This window comes from Saccopteryx leptura, chromosome 3, assembly GCF_036850995.1.
Source record: "Saccopteryx leptura isolate mSacLep1 chromosome 3, mSacLep1_pri_phased_curated, whole genome shotgun sequence".
NCBI lineage: Eukaryota > Metazoa > Chordata > Mammalia > Chiroptera > Emballonuridae > Saccopteryx > Saccopteryx leptura.
In genome coordinates, this window is record NC_089505.1 from 336930580 (window position 1) to 336943479 (window position 12900).

Sequence of the window (12900 nt, forward strand, 5' to 3'; positions counted from 1 at the left end):
ACAACCACATAAGCCTTGAAGTACTAAAGATTCTTTCCCATTTGAGTCCCAGATGATAAATCAGCTGTGGCCAACATCTTGATTTATAGCCTTGCAGAAGACCCAGCAAAGCTGTGCCCAGACTCCTTATCCACATAAACTGTAAGATGATAAATGTGTGTTGTTTTAAGCCATAAAGTTATTATAATAGTCTTATTCAGGAATAGATAGCTACAGACTATAATACATGTTTTAAGTGCTTGAAGATATAAAAGAATAAATAAACATGAAAACATAAGACAAAGAGAATAAACAGCAGGAAGACTGGAAAAATAATAGAATATCTAATAAAAAACCCATAATCCCTAAAATAATTTAACTCAATGGAAGGGTTAAGTAGGACATTGAAATCTGCTGAAGAAATAATATATGAACTAATAAACAGATCAAAAGAAGTTGATCTATTTTAATATATTATACACAATATAGATATCAAAAGATGCTCAACTTGAGAAAGAGATATAAGATAGATTGAGAAACACCAACATTGACCAGACAAGGAATCCAGAATGACATAGTACAGAAAAGAGAAGTAGAAAGACTAAAAGAAATAATAGTTGAGGGTTTTCCAGAATTGATAAAACATGAGACATGATTTCTCAGATCCTAGAAACAACTTAGACCCAAGATAGGTAATTATAGTAAATACACTGAAGTGAATGAATATAAAAACCCAAAGTCAGAGAAGATTATAAAAGCAAACAGTAAGAAAAAGCATCCATTCTCAAAGGAGCAAGAAAGCAATAGAGGCCCTGGCCGGTTGGCTCAGCGGTAGAGCGTCGGCCTGGCGTGCAGGGGACCCGGGTTCGATTCCCGGCTAGGGCACATAGGAGAAGCGCCCATTTGCTTCTCCACCCCCCCTCCTTCCTCTCTGTCTCTCTCTTCCCCTTCCGTAGCCGAGGCTCTATCGGAGCAAAGATGGCCCGGGCGCTGGGGATGGCTCCTTGGCCTCTGCCTCAGGCGCTAGAGTGGCTCTGGTCGCAGCAGAGCGACGCCCCAGAGGGGTAGAGCATCGACCCCTGGTGGGCAGAGCGTTGCCCCTGGTGGGCGTGCCGGGTGGATCCCGGTCGGGCGCATGCGGGAGTCTGTCTGACTGTCTCCCGTTTCCAGCTTCAGAAAAAAAAAAAAAAAAAAAAAAAAAAAGAAAGCAATAGAAACCAGAAGACAGTATAATAATATCTTCAAAGTGCTAAGAGAAATTGTTGACCTAGAATTCTATATTCAGCTAAATCAGGGGTCGGGAAACTTTTTGGCTGAGAGAGCAATGAACGCCACATATTTTAAAATGTATCATATAATTCCATGAGAGCCATACAACAACCCATGTACATTACGCATTATCCAATAAAAATTTGGTGTTGTCCCAGAGGACAGCTGTGATTGGCTCCAGCCACCCACAGCCATGAACATGAGCGGTAGGAAATGAATGGATTGTAATACATGAGAATGTTTTATATTTTTAACGTTTTTTTTTATTATTAAAGATTTGTCTGCGAGCCAGATGCAGTCATCAAAAGATCTACATCTGGCTCGTGAGCCATAGGTTCCTGACCCCTGAAATGATCAATGAGAGCATAAAATAGATATTTTCAGACAAACAAAACCTGAGAGATTTTTGCCACTAGTAAATTCTAATAAAAAACCCACTAAAAGATGTTTTTCATAAATTAAACACCCAAAAATGAATGTGGTTCAAAAAGCAATGATAAGCAAGAAATTTGCGTGTAAATAAATCCACACATTATTTAAAAAATAATGACTACATGATGGGTATAAAAGAAAATTTAAAGTGCCATACAAAAATAATATGTAAAATATGCAAGGTGTGGTAGAATGAAAGTATTTTAAGATCCTTTACTTGTTTGAGAGGATGATAAATATAATGATTTATTGTATTCTTTGCATAATTTCAGTATGCATTTTCCAACTGAAAAGGCGAAAACAGAAATAGAAGGTTATGAAATGTAAAACATTATTACTACCAATGTTTTACAAAATATGAAACTAAAGCTTATTAAAGTGACTTGACCAAGTTTCCCCAGCCAATAAGTACCATACTGTGCATTAAATTCATGTATTTCAATGACATTTTATTATTTTTTTCCTTCTATATCATATAGCTTCTGACTTAGATGATTTATAAAAATAACAATATATTACTCTAATGTTGAAGTCAATAAGGCAAAACCTCACACCACTGGAAGACTATCTTTATATTAATGGGAATTTGTGGTAAAAGTGCTGTGGATTTATCTAGCAATCCTCTTATTTCTCATTTTCATTTCATCTTACCTACCCTCTGACATCAAGTCCCGTATTCTCCACATTATTTTTCTCCTAGGCTCTACATTTTACTGTTTTTCTCCCTTTATCCTTCTCATTAAAAAATGTTTAATTTTGTATATGTTTTATGTGTATGTATACATATGTGCAAATATGTTTAGTAATTATGAATTGTACATGTTTATTAATTTTTAGAAATCCCAATGTATATGTTGTGGAGAGTGGTAAAATTTAAATGCTTTGTTTTTATTGGGATACAGTTTGGAAGATTACTACAAAAATGGAAGTTACAAAATACAGTGGTGCCCAGATCTGCTTCATTCTGTTATAGTGCTCTGTCACTGAAGCCAAGTATATAATGCCAAAAAAGTAGCAGGACTATCTGGGACACAATCTAGGCTCCAAATCTTAGCAGTGATAGATTGTCCCCTGGCAAGTTGTTGACAGAGTCATTGTATCTCTCCATTATAGTGGTGATCTTCTTACTTGCCAAAACCATTTCAATTGGTTTCTAACACTATTCTGTTGAAGTCATGCAGTTAAGTCTTCAGGGTGTGGCCAAGATTGTAGTTCAAACTCCTAGACCACAGTTAGTCATGTTAAATCACTGTCATTGTATCTAGTTTGCCTATAGATATTTCTGCAATACTTCTTGAGGTAATAAAACTTCAAGGTATATAATCTGCCAATTAGCATACATAAAAGCATGTAAGCCTTTGGAATTAATTCTGCATCTTCTACCATGCAACTTGTCAGATGTATAAAAGCAATATGAAATCAAGTTCATAACAACTTTAACATCTTGCCATCTGATTATATTCTGCCATTGTCATTATCAATCTGAAGACCTATATTTTAAATGTACCATTGAAGAAAGTCATACATTTCTATTATAAAGAAATGGCTGGCAGCCCTGGCCAAGCAGCTCATTTGGTTGGAGTGTCATCCAGGTATGTCAAGATTGCGGGTTCGATCACTGGTCAGGGCACATACAGGAAATAATGAATGTATTAATAAGTGGAACAACAAATATCTATCATCTATCTATCTATCTATCTATCTATCATCTATCTATCATCTATCTATATCTATCTATCGCTATCTCTCCCCTTTCCTCTGTCTCTAAGATCAATAAATAAGTTTTTTAAAAAGGAAATGAATGGTAGTATTTCATACTGTGAAATAAACCTAAAGGATTATGTATTAGGCAATTTTGTACCTGGAGGCAAAAAAAAATCTTGAATAATTAAAACCTAAACCAATTTAGATAATTGTTCTACTAACCAAAAATAAAATAAAGTAGCCAAGTAAGAAAGCAAACAAGTAAGAAAATATCACAGGATTTTCTCCTTTTTATTTCCCCCTATTCACTGAAAGCAAATTGCTCCAGTGCTCCCCTCCACCTACCACACTATGACCCCCAAAAGATAAGCTAGGACAGAAGAAAAAGTGTATGGGCCTCGATAATCCCAAAACGAAACAATCTATTTTAGGATGACTAAAATTTGACTGGATCCTGTTTCACAAGTATTTATAGCTGGTTGAATAACATCATTCCTAAGAATTAATGTCTACCAACCCCAAATACAATTCCCTCTTTTACAAGTGCATAGAAATATGGTGATTATGACAACAAAAAACCCACCTAATTGGGCCTCTGAAGATTTCTGGAGGAGTATGCTCTGTAGTAGTGAAAACATAATAAAAATAATGGATGATACTCTAGCAGACAGGGGCAATATGTTAGAGGGAGAAGGATAAATAGAGAATTACAGGTAAAGGATTAACAAGCAAAAGAACTAACTGTGTGGTCTCAGGAAATGATACTGGCAAAAATAATTTCATGAATTCATGGAGACAAAGCTGGGTTATATAGAGCTAAAGCCCTTACTCTCCTGGTGAAAAGTACAAAGTTCTGTCAGCTGATCTATAAAGAAGAGTTATTCAGGCCAGAGTCAGTGTGGTGGAAGTAACAACAAACATCCAGCAGTACTCTTGGATGTCCTAAATAAGATTATAGCAAGGTAATAAATAATATGACAAAGCTAATCTAGTATTGTTCAGGGAGAGGTCCTCTGGAATGAGGTTACTTCAGATTTTAAGGACCACTTAAGTGTTTAACAGATATAGATGTGATTAGCAGTTTTCTAAGCTTGATGACCTCTCTCCACAAAAGATCAGAAGAGCCTAAGAATAAAACACTGAAAAGATAAGTCAGCTCTAGTCATAATTTTATTCTTTCCTTCTTACAAAACAAACAAAAAAACCACAGAGAATCCTGTTCTATCTCCTCTCCCCCTCCCCCCGCACCCCCCCTTCCTGCTCTATTTTGCTTCAGGGAGGTCCTGAGATAGTCTTTTCTCCACCTCTCAGTATCTATCTTATGTTATGTGTAGCACAGAAGCCCAGGCAGCACACAGGGCCTACCCCACAGAGTTAATCGCCATTCTTTCCTGAGCTTTAGATAGCTTAATTGTGCCCAAGAGTTCATTTCTGCAGGAAGCTCAGAGAACAGCTTTTGGTCAATGCGTCTGCTCTCAATTGTTTCAATGATTCACTACAAATTCTATCTCAGGGTTCTCTTTTAAAATTCCTCAAGACCAAACCAAAAAGGCATAAGTTAAAAAGTGGGGGAGAGGAATGTTCTTTATTGGCACAAGTATTAGCAGCAAAGAGAAAATAAAGCAAACCAAATAAAATAGATAAAACTGAGAGCCAACAAATCAGATTATAAAACAGTATTCTGCTGACATTTACATAAACTAATCCACAACAACGATTTAATTGTTGCCTTTTTGCCTACACCCCCCGATTTCTCTTGTTTGGAGCTGGACTATAACTTTTCATTCCTTTGTGTACTTAGAGCTTTACAGTGAACCAACATTATTTACTACTTACTTGGGCTTGCTTGCATACTTTAAAAGGGTGAAGTGCTTCTTGGTAGAAAAGCTGATGATAAGCCTGTAGGTCAAACCAGAAGTACACACTGTTCTTCCAAAACTGAACATGAAAAAAGTACATAAATGATTACCAACCAACTATTAAAGCTCTACAAAGCTCTCAACAAAGCTCTCATTTTAAATATAAATAATTGTTTAGCTCCTTGGTGTAACCATTAACAGGTTCAATTTAAGATGGTTTTATCTTTTATCACAAATCAGCAACATACAAAATATTTATGGCTATTGTCACTAGAATATTATTTTTTACATGTAAGCTTCTTATATAATTGGTCATTAATAGTAAGTGTTCTGGTTAACAATGAAAGAGTAATCATATATTTGTGTCATGAACCCAAACTTGAATCGTATTTTGGTAGACACGGGCAAATGTACCTTATACCAGAACCAAACACTACTCTTCACTTCAACCAGTGAAATCCTTTCCACTTGAGCAAAGACTTTGTGATTAAAATAAAAAACAAAAATTAAAAACAAGTTTGCAACTATACATTGTCATTTTAAATTGTTGTAATTATTAAAAAACAATATTAAAAGATTGATAGAAATAAACTCTGATTTTAATATATATTACATTGAAACAAAGTTATATAAAAGTAAACTATTGTTAACAGGGCAAGTCTTGTCTATCTGTATTTTACTTTTCTTCTTAATTTTAACAGGATAGTGAACCAAAGAAAATTATGATTGAGATGTTTATATTTTAGCATGAAATTTCTTACCAGAGATGGGAATTTTAACATCAAATATAATTATTTGAGCATGGTCTTATTCAACCATTCTTATTTTAAAATGAACTAAAAGTATAAAATTATATTAAAATAATTATTTTCTACCTTGTTTCCTGAATGCTCACAGAATTTAGTAAAGAAGAAGCCAGCTCTATTTTCTACATACAAAGATTGCAACAAATTTTCCATGTCAAATCCTCCCAAGGCACCATCTGCTATGGTTTTAACCTAGATAACAGAACAGAAGACCAGTTATCCACCCCAAACGTTGTAATTTTTTTATGGCATTGTACAACAGGGTTTCATAAATCCTGCCAGGCTGTCATTCCCCCACTGGACTATTTTATGTTCATACCATATATGTAATCAATGCAGTATATTTGCATCTGAATGTGAATGTCATATAAGGTTCCTTTTTGGAGCCAAGTATAGCAACAGAGTTTATTCCATCTTAAACCAATCCAATCTCAAACTTAATTTTAAAACGACTTCCCAGCCACAACTATTTTCTTGTTTCAGGCATAGTGAGTCTTCCAAATCACTGTTGGTGGCCTCTTTCCTACATGTTTACTGTTATTTTAGCCTTGAGGTGCTGCTATAATAGCTACAAGAGAGTTATAAAAATAACTATTTTCAAGGCCTCTCAATATGCTGTTCATTAACAGTCTTTGGGGGGGGGGGGGAGGTGTCCCTTTTTGGATAGCCTCAGTCCATACAGGTCACGGCCTTCAAAGTGTAAATGACAGTATAAGTTCTCATAAAACTTTGCTATTTATGCGCTTCTCTGCCAATAATGCTTGCAACCCTAATACCATTCTTAAAACCCAGAAAGCTGATTATTTCTCCAAGCACAAGGGTGACTCTGGAGTGCAAACAGGCATCTACGTTCACATTAACTCTTTGCTATTTGTTATATGGAACTCAGACTTCTTTACAATGTTCAGACAACTGTGGCATAAATGATTTAGGGTTTAAGTAAGTTTTTTATTTTCTTTGTTATAGTGTCTCTCTGCCTCTTTCTTTTTTTTTTTTTTTTTGCATTTTTTTTTTTTTTTTGCATTTTTCTGAAGCTGGAAACAGGGAGAGACAGTCAGACAGACTCCCGCATGCGCCCGACCGGGATCCACCCAGCACGCCCACCATGGGGCGACGCTCTGCCCACAAGGAGGCGATGCTCTGTCCATCCTGGGCATCGCCATGTTGCGACCAGAGCCACTCTAGCGCCTGAGGCAGAGGCCACAGAGCCATCCCCAGCGCCCGGGCCATCTTTGCTCCAATGGAGCCTTGGCTGCAGGAGGGGAAGAGAGAGACAGAGAGGAAGGCGCAGTGGAGGGGTGGAGAAGCAAATGGGTGCTTCTCCTGTGTGCCCTGGCCGGGAATTGAACCCGGGTCCTCCGCACACTAGGCCAACGCTCTACCGCTGAGCCAACCGGCCAGGACTCTGCCTCTTTCTTTATCACTCTACTAAACAAATTCTGAGGTGAGAATTTAATGTTTTTTGACATCTAACCATTGGCATTCCAAAACTAAAATATCATTATTTTGGTAGGAAAAAAATCTTAATTAGAAGAAAAGGAGAACTGTTTGCTTAGAATAAAATAGTTATACAACATTGTATCTAAGTGTTCAGACTATATAAGGGTTACTGGCTAAAGTATAATCCTTAGGGAATGTGAAATTGCCATCTAAAATTAGTGTGCTAAATCCACATTTTCAAGGTAGCTACACTATGAAAATACGTCAAAAAATGCTTCATAAAAATTCTAAGCTTCCAAAACATAACATCAAATATTATTTTTTATCAAGTGTTAAAAACTTAATAAAAGTGTTTAACGTTTTAAGAGGGTCTTATTTCGTGTTTGAAGTGTCCTCATTCCAAAACTAGAACACAGCTGTTTTTGGAAACAGTAATCAATGGAATATATAGCAACATGTACTACAAAAAGAAACATAGAAAACTTTTTGTGTAAAAATCCTTTTGCAAGAAAAATAAAATGTGCTGTTTAGTAAAGGAAAAATATTATGGTAATTCAAGGGACATTGATCAGTTAAATGAGGAATCAAATTAATGAGTCCTCAAAATACTTACCAAAGGTTCTTCTGTATAAGTATATCTTCTATCCAACTGGGGCTTCAGACATTCAGAAATGTCAGTAAAAGATGTTAAACAAATATCTCTGTTGCTGTCTGGCATGTGCCTTGACCTAAATTATAAGGATGAGGATTATTTGTTCAACATATTTTCAGTAACTTGGGTATACATTGCACCAAATTTCAGGAGTGCTTCCTAGCATTATGAGAGAATTAGAAAAAAAAGTTCAAGCATCAGGTCCAGTCCTGAAGAATTACTTGAATGAATGAAGTATAGTCATGCAGAAAGATAATTCTCAATAAAATAACTGTTGGTTGAATTAACTCAGGAATATATTATAGTTGCCAAATAATTGAGATGAATAATTAATATTGGAAGAATGAGAAGCCCCTTTGAGCTATATTAGTAATAAAAGAAATGAGACTTTTCCTGAAAATAGGTAGAAGATATATTGTGCTGTGCGTGTGTGTGTGTGTGTGTGTGTTTACAGGGGTTCTTTCAATGGGGAGAATAGAGTATAATATATGAGCAATATATGAAGATAGGCAGGAAAAGCATGTTTAAAAGGCAGTGAGTTAACTAACTTGTTTAGAGAAAGAGTACACTAACAGTTAAGTCAGCTCTCTCTCCCACACCTTACTTCAATTATTCTAAACCTTACTTTTCAGATCCATTAAAACATGCTTGCTCTATCTCACAAATCTAACTCTACTCCATTTTACCAGCAAATTACTTTGCAGGTTTGCTCAAACAAAATGTAGGTACAGCATGTTTTAGTTTCTCAGACAAAATGTAGATACAGCATGCTTCAGTTTTTGCTGCAGTCAGTATTCCCCTATGGAACAGATACTATCGATTGACTAGCTAAGTATACACCCATTCCCAGTGACATGCTTCTATAACCAGCACCATCGAGATACTTTAAAAGCTAAATATTCACTTTCCAAGACTCCTTTACAGAGAGGAACAGTCATGTAACATAGTTGTGACTAATGAGATATAAAGTAAAAGTGGAGTGCTACTAAGAAACCTCGCTTTCTTGACCAAACACAGAGGACTAATGGTCTCCCCCTTTCTTCTAGTTCCTACTCTACGTATATTAACATTAACAGGCCCTAATCTCCTTTATCTTAAAAATACTCTTTTTCCATTATAGAACATTATCAAATCATAAAGGAAGAGAGCAAGGAAAAAGAAAGGAACAAAGGATTTATAAATGTGAGGAAAAAATTAATGGGGGGCAAAGGGGAGGGGAGTAAAGAGGGACAAATATAAGCTGATAGAAAATTATTTGACTTTAGATGATGGGCACACAGTACAATAAACAGTTCAAATGCTATAGAGATGTTCACCTAAAACTTATATACTCTTACTGATCAATGTCACTCCATTAAATTTAATTTCAAAATAAAATAAATAAAATAAAGGCTAAAAAAATAAATAAAATGGCAATTAGTTCATAGCTGTCAATAACTACTTTAAATGTAAATGAACAAAATTCTCCAATCAGCCTGACCTGTGGTGGCACAGTGTATAAAGCATCAACCTGAAATGCTGAGGTTACCATTTCGAAACCCTGGGCTTGCCTGGTCAAGGCACATATGGGAGTTGATGATTCCTGTTCCTCCCCTGTATTATCTCTCTCTCTCTAAATTAATAAATAAAAAAAATCTTAAAATTATCTAATCAAATGACACAACCTGGATAAATGGATTAAAAATAAGACCCATGTATATCCTGCCTACAAGAGACCCACTTCAGATGTAAAGGCAAACACAGACTGAAAGTGAAGAGATAAAAAAAGATATTATACGTAAATGGAAACCAAAACAAACTAGGGAGCTGTACTTATATCAGATAAAACTGACTTTAAGACAAGGAGTGTAGTAAGATTCGAAGGTTATTATATAGAAATAAAAAGGCCAATCCAACAAGATATAACATTTATAAATAGGTATACACCCAATAGTGGAACACCTAAATATATAAAGCAAATATTAACAGTCCTAAAGAGAGAAATAGACAGCAATACAGTAATAGTAGGGGACTTTAATACCCCACTTTCATCTATAGATAGATCATCCAGACAGAAAATCAATAAGGAAACACTGGCCATAAACAACATGTTAGAGCAGATGGATTTAACACACATTTACAGGACATTTCATTAAAACAACAAAATAGACATTCTCCTCAAGACCACGTAGAACATTTTCCAGGATAGATCATACATTACACCATAAAAAAAAAGTCTTAATCATATCAAGCATCTTGTCCAACCACAATGATGTAACAATAGAAATCAATTACAAGAAAACTGAAAAGTTCATAAATATGAGGAGACATAACAACATGCTACTGAACAACAGTTGGGTCAAAGAAAAAAATCAATAGGGAATTTAAAAAAATATCTGCATACAAATGAAAATGAAACTAAAACATACCAAAATTTATGGAATGCAGCAAAATAGGTACTAAGAGAGAAGTTCACAATGATAAATGCCGACCTCAAGAAACAAGAACAATTTCAAATAAACAACCTAACTTTATACCTAAAGGAACTAGAAAAAGAAAAAGACCAAAGTTAGTAGTAGGAGGGTAATAATAATAAAGATCAAAGTGCAAATAAATAAAATAGAAACTAGAAATAAAATAGAAAAAAATCAATGAAATTAAGAGCTGATTCTTTGAAAAACAAGAAATAAAATGGCCAAAGCTTTAGTTAAATTCCCAAGAACAAAAGAGAGAGGACTAAAACAAATAACATTGGAAATGAAAGAGGAGATATTAAAACTGATACCACAAAAATACAAAAGATCATAAGAGACTACTATGAACAATTATACACAAAAAACTGGACAACCTAGATTAAATTCCTAGAAACACACAACCTACCAAGACTGAATCATGAAGAAATAATCTGAAAAGTCCTATTACTAGTAAGAAGACTGAATCAGTAATCAAACTATCCCAACAAACAAGTTCAGGACCAGTTGGCTTCACTGGTTAATTCTACCAAACATTTAAAGAAGAATATCGATCCTTAAACTCTTCTAAAAAATTGAAGGAAAAACTTCCAAACTCATTTTATGAGGCCAGAAGTATCCTTATACCAAAAAGCCAGACAAGGATACTACCAAAAAAGAAAATTATAAACCAACATCCCTGATGAACATAGATGCAAACATCCTCAACAAATTACTAGCAAATCAAACTGAACAATACATTAAAAGGATCAAATAGCACTATCAAATGGGACTTATTCTAAGGATGGAAGAATGGTTCAAATATACAAATCAATCAATGTGATACATCATATTAACAAAATGAAAGGTAAAAATCATACCATCTCAATAGATATGGAAAAAGTATTTGACGAAATTTAATATCCATTCATGAGTGAAGCTCTCAACAAAGTGGGTATAAAGAGAATGTGCTTTAATATAATAAAGGCCATATGTGACAAGCCCACAGCTAACATCATACCCATCAGTGAAAAGATGAAAGCTTTTCTTCTAAGATCAGGAACAAGACACAGATGTCCACTCTCATCATTCTTTTTCAATACTAGTACTAGAAGTCATAGCTCGAGCAATTAAATGAGACAAAAAATAAATAAAAGGCATCCAAATCAAAAAAGGAAGAGGCAAAACTGTCATTATTTGCAGATGGCATAATATTATATATAGAAAACCCTAGAGACTCTACCAAAAATCTTCTATTATTTTATTTTTTAAATGAGAGGAAGGGAGATAGAGAGACAGACTCCTGCATGTGCCCTGACCAAGATTTACCTGGCAACCCCCGTCTAGGGTGAATGCTCAAATCAACTGAGTTATCCTCAGAATGCAGGGCTGATGCTCAAACCAATCAAACCACTGGCTGAGTGAAGGGAAGAGAGAGCAAAGGGGGAGAGAGAGAGGAAGAGGAGCAGGTGATTGCTTTTAATGTGTACCCTGACTGGGGACTGCACCCGGGATGTCCACATGCCAGTCTGATGTTCTATCCACTGAGCCAACCTGTCAGGGACCCCAAAATCTTTAGAACTAATCATCAAATTTCATAAAGTTTCAGGATGCAAAGTCAATATAAAAATCAGTTGTATCTCGGCCTGACCTGTGGTGGTGCAGTGGATAAAGCGTCGACCTGGAAATGCTGAGGTCACCGGTTCGAAACCCTGGGCTTGCCTGGTCAAGGCACATATGGGAGTTGATGCTTCCAGCTCCTCCCCCCTTCTCTCTCTCTGTCTCTCCTCTCTCGCTCTCTCTCCCTCTGTCTCTCCATCTCCTCTCTAAAATGAATAAATAAAAAAAAGATTTAATAAAAAAAATCAGTTGTATCTCTTTTCTTTTTTTGTATTTTTCCAAAGAAGCCAGGGGGGAGGGGAGGCAGACAGACAGACTCCCGCATGCGCCTGACCAGGACTCACCCGGCATACCCACCAAGGGGCAATGTTTGGCCCCTCTGGTGTGTTGCTCTGCTGCAATTGAAGCCATTCTAGTGTCTGAGGCGGAGGCCATGGAGCCATCCTCAGCACCCAGGCCAACTTTGCTCCAATGGAGCCTTGGCTGCAGGAAGGGAAGAGAGAGATCAAGAGAAAGGAAAGGAGAGGGGGAGAAGCAGATGGGCACTTCTCCTGTGTACCCTGGCTAGGAATCAAACCCAGGACATCCACACGCTGGGCCAAAGCTCTACCACTGAGCCAACCAGCCGGGCCAATCAGTTGTACATTGTGTCTGTAAAGTCATGGTGCATTTTTAACCGGTCACAGGAAAGCAACAAAAGAAGACAGAAA

The 12900-nt window shown here is 36.1% G+C and overlaps 1 protein-coding gene across 7 annotated transcripts in view; it reads right to left on the reverse strand.

Moving 5' to 3' along the window:
* RGS22 (regulator of G protein signaling 22) overlaps window positions 1-12900 on the reverse strand; it is a 196832-nt gene that overhangs the window by 88358 nt on the left and 95574 nt on the right. For all 7 annotated transcript variants that reach the window (XM_066379221.1, XM_066379222.1, XM_066379220.1 and 4 more), the window contains 3 exons: window positions 8103-8217; window positions 6119-6241; window positions 5221-5322 (listed from right to left, as the gene is read on the reverse strand). In XM_066379221.1, coding sequence (XP_066235318.1) covers window positions 5221-5322; window positions 6119-6241; window positions 8103-8217 — 340 coding nt within the window. The remainder of the gene's footprint in view (window positions 1-5220; window positions 5323-6118; window positions 6242-8102; window positions 8218-12900) is intronic.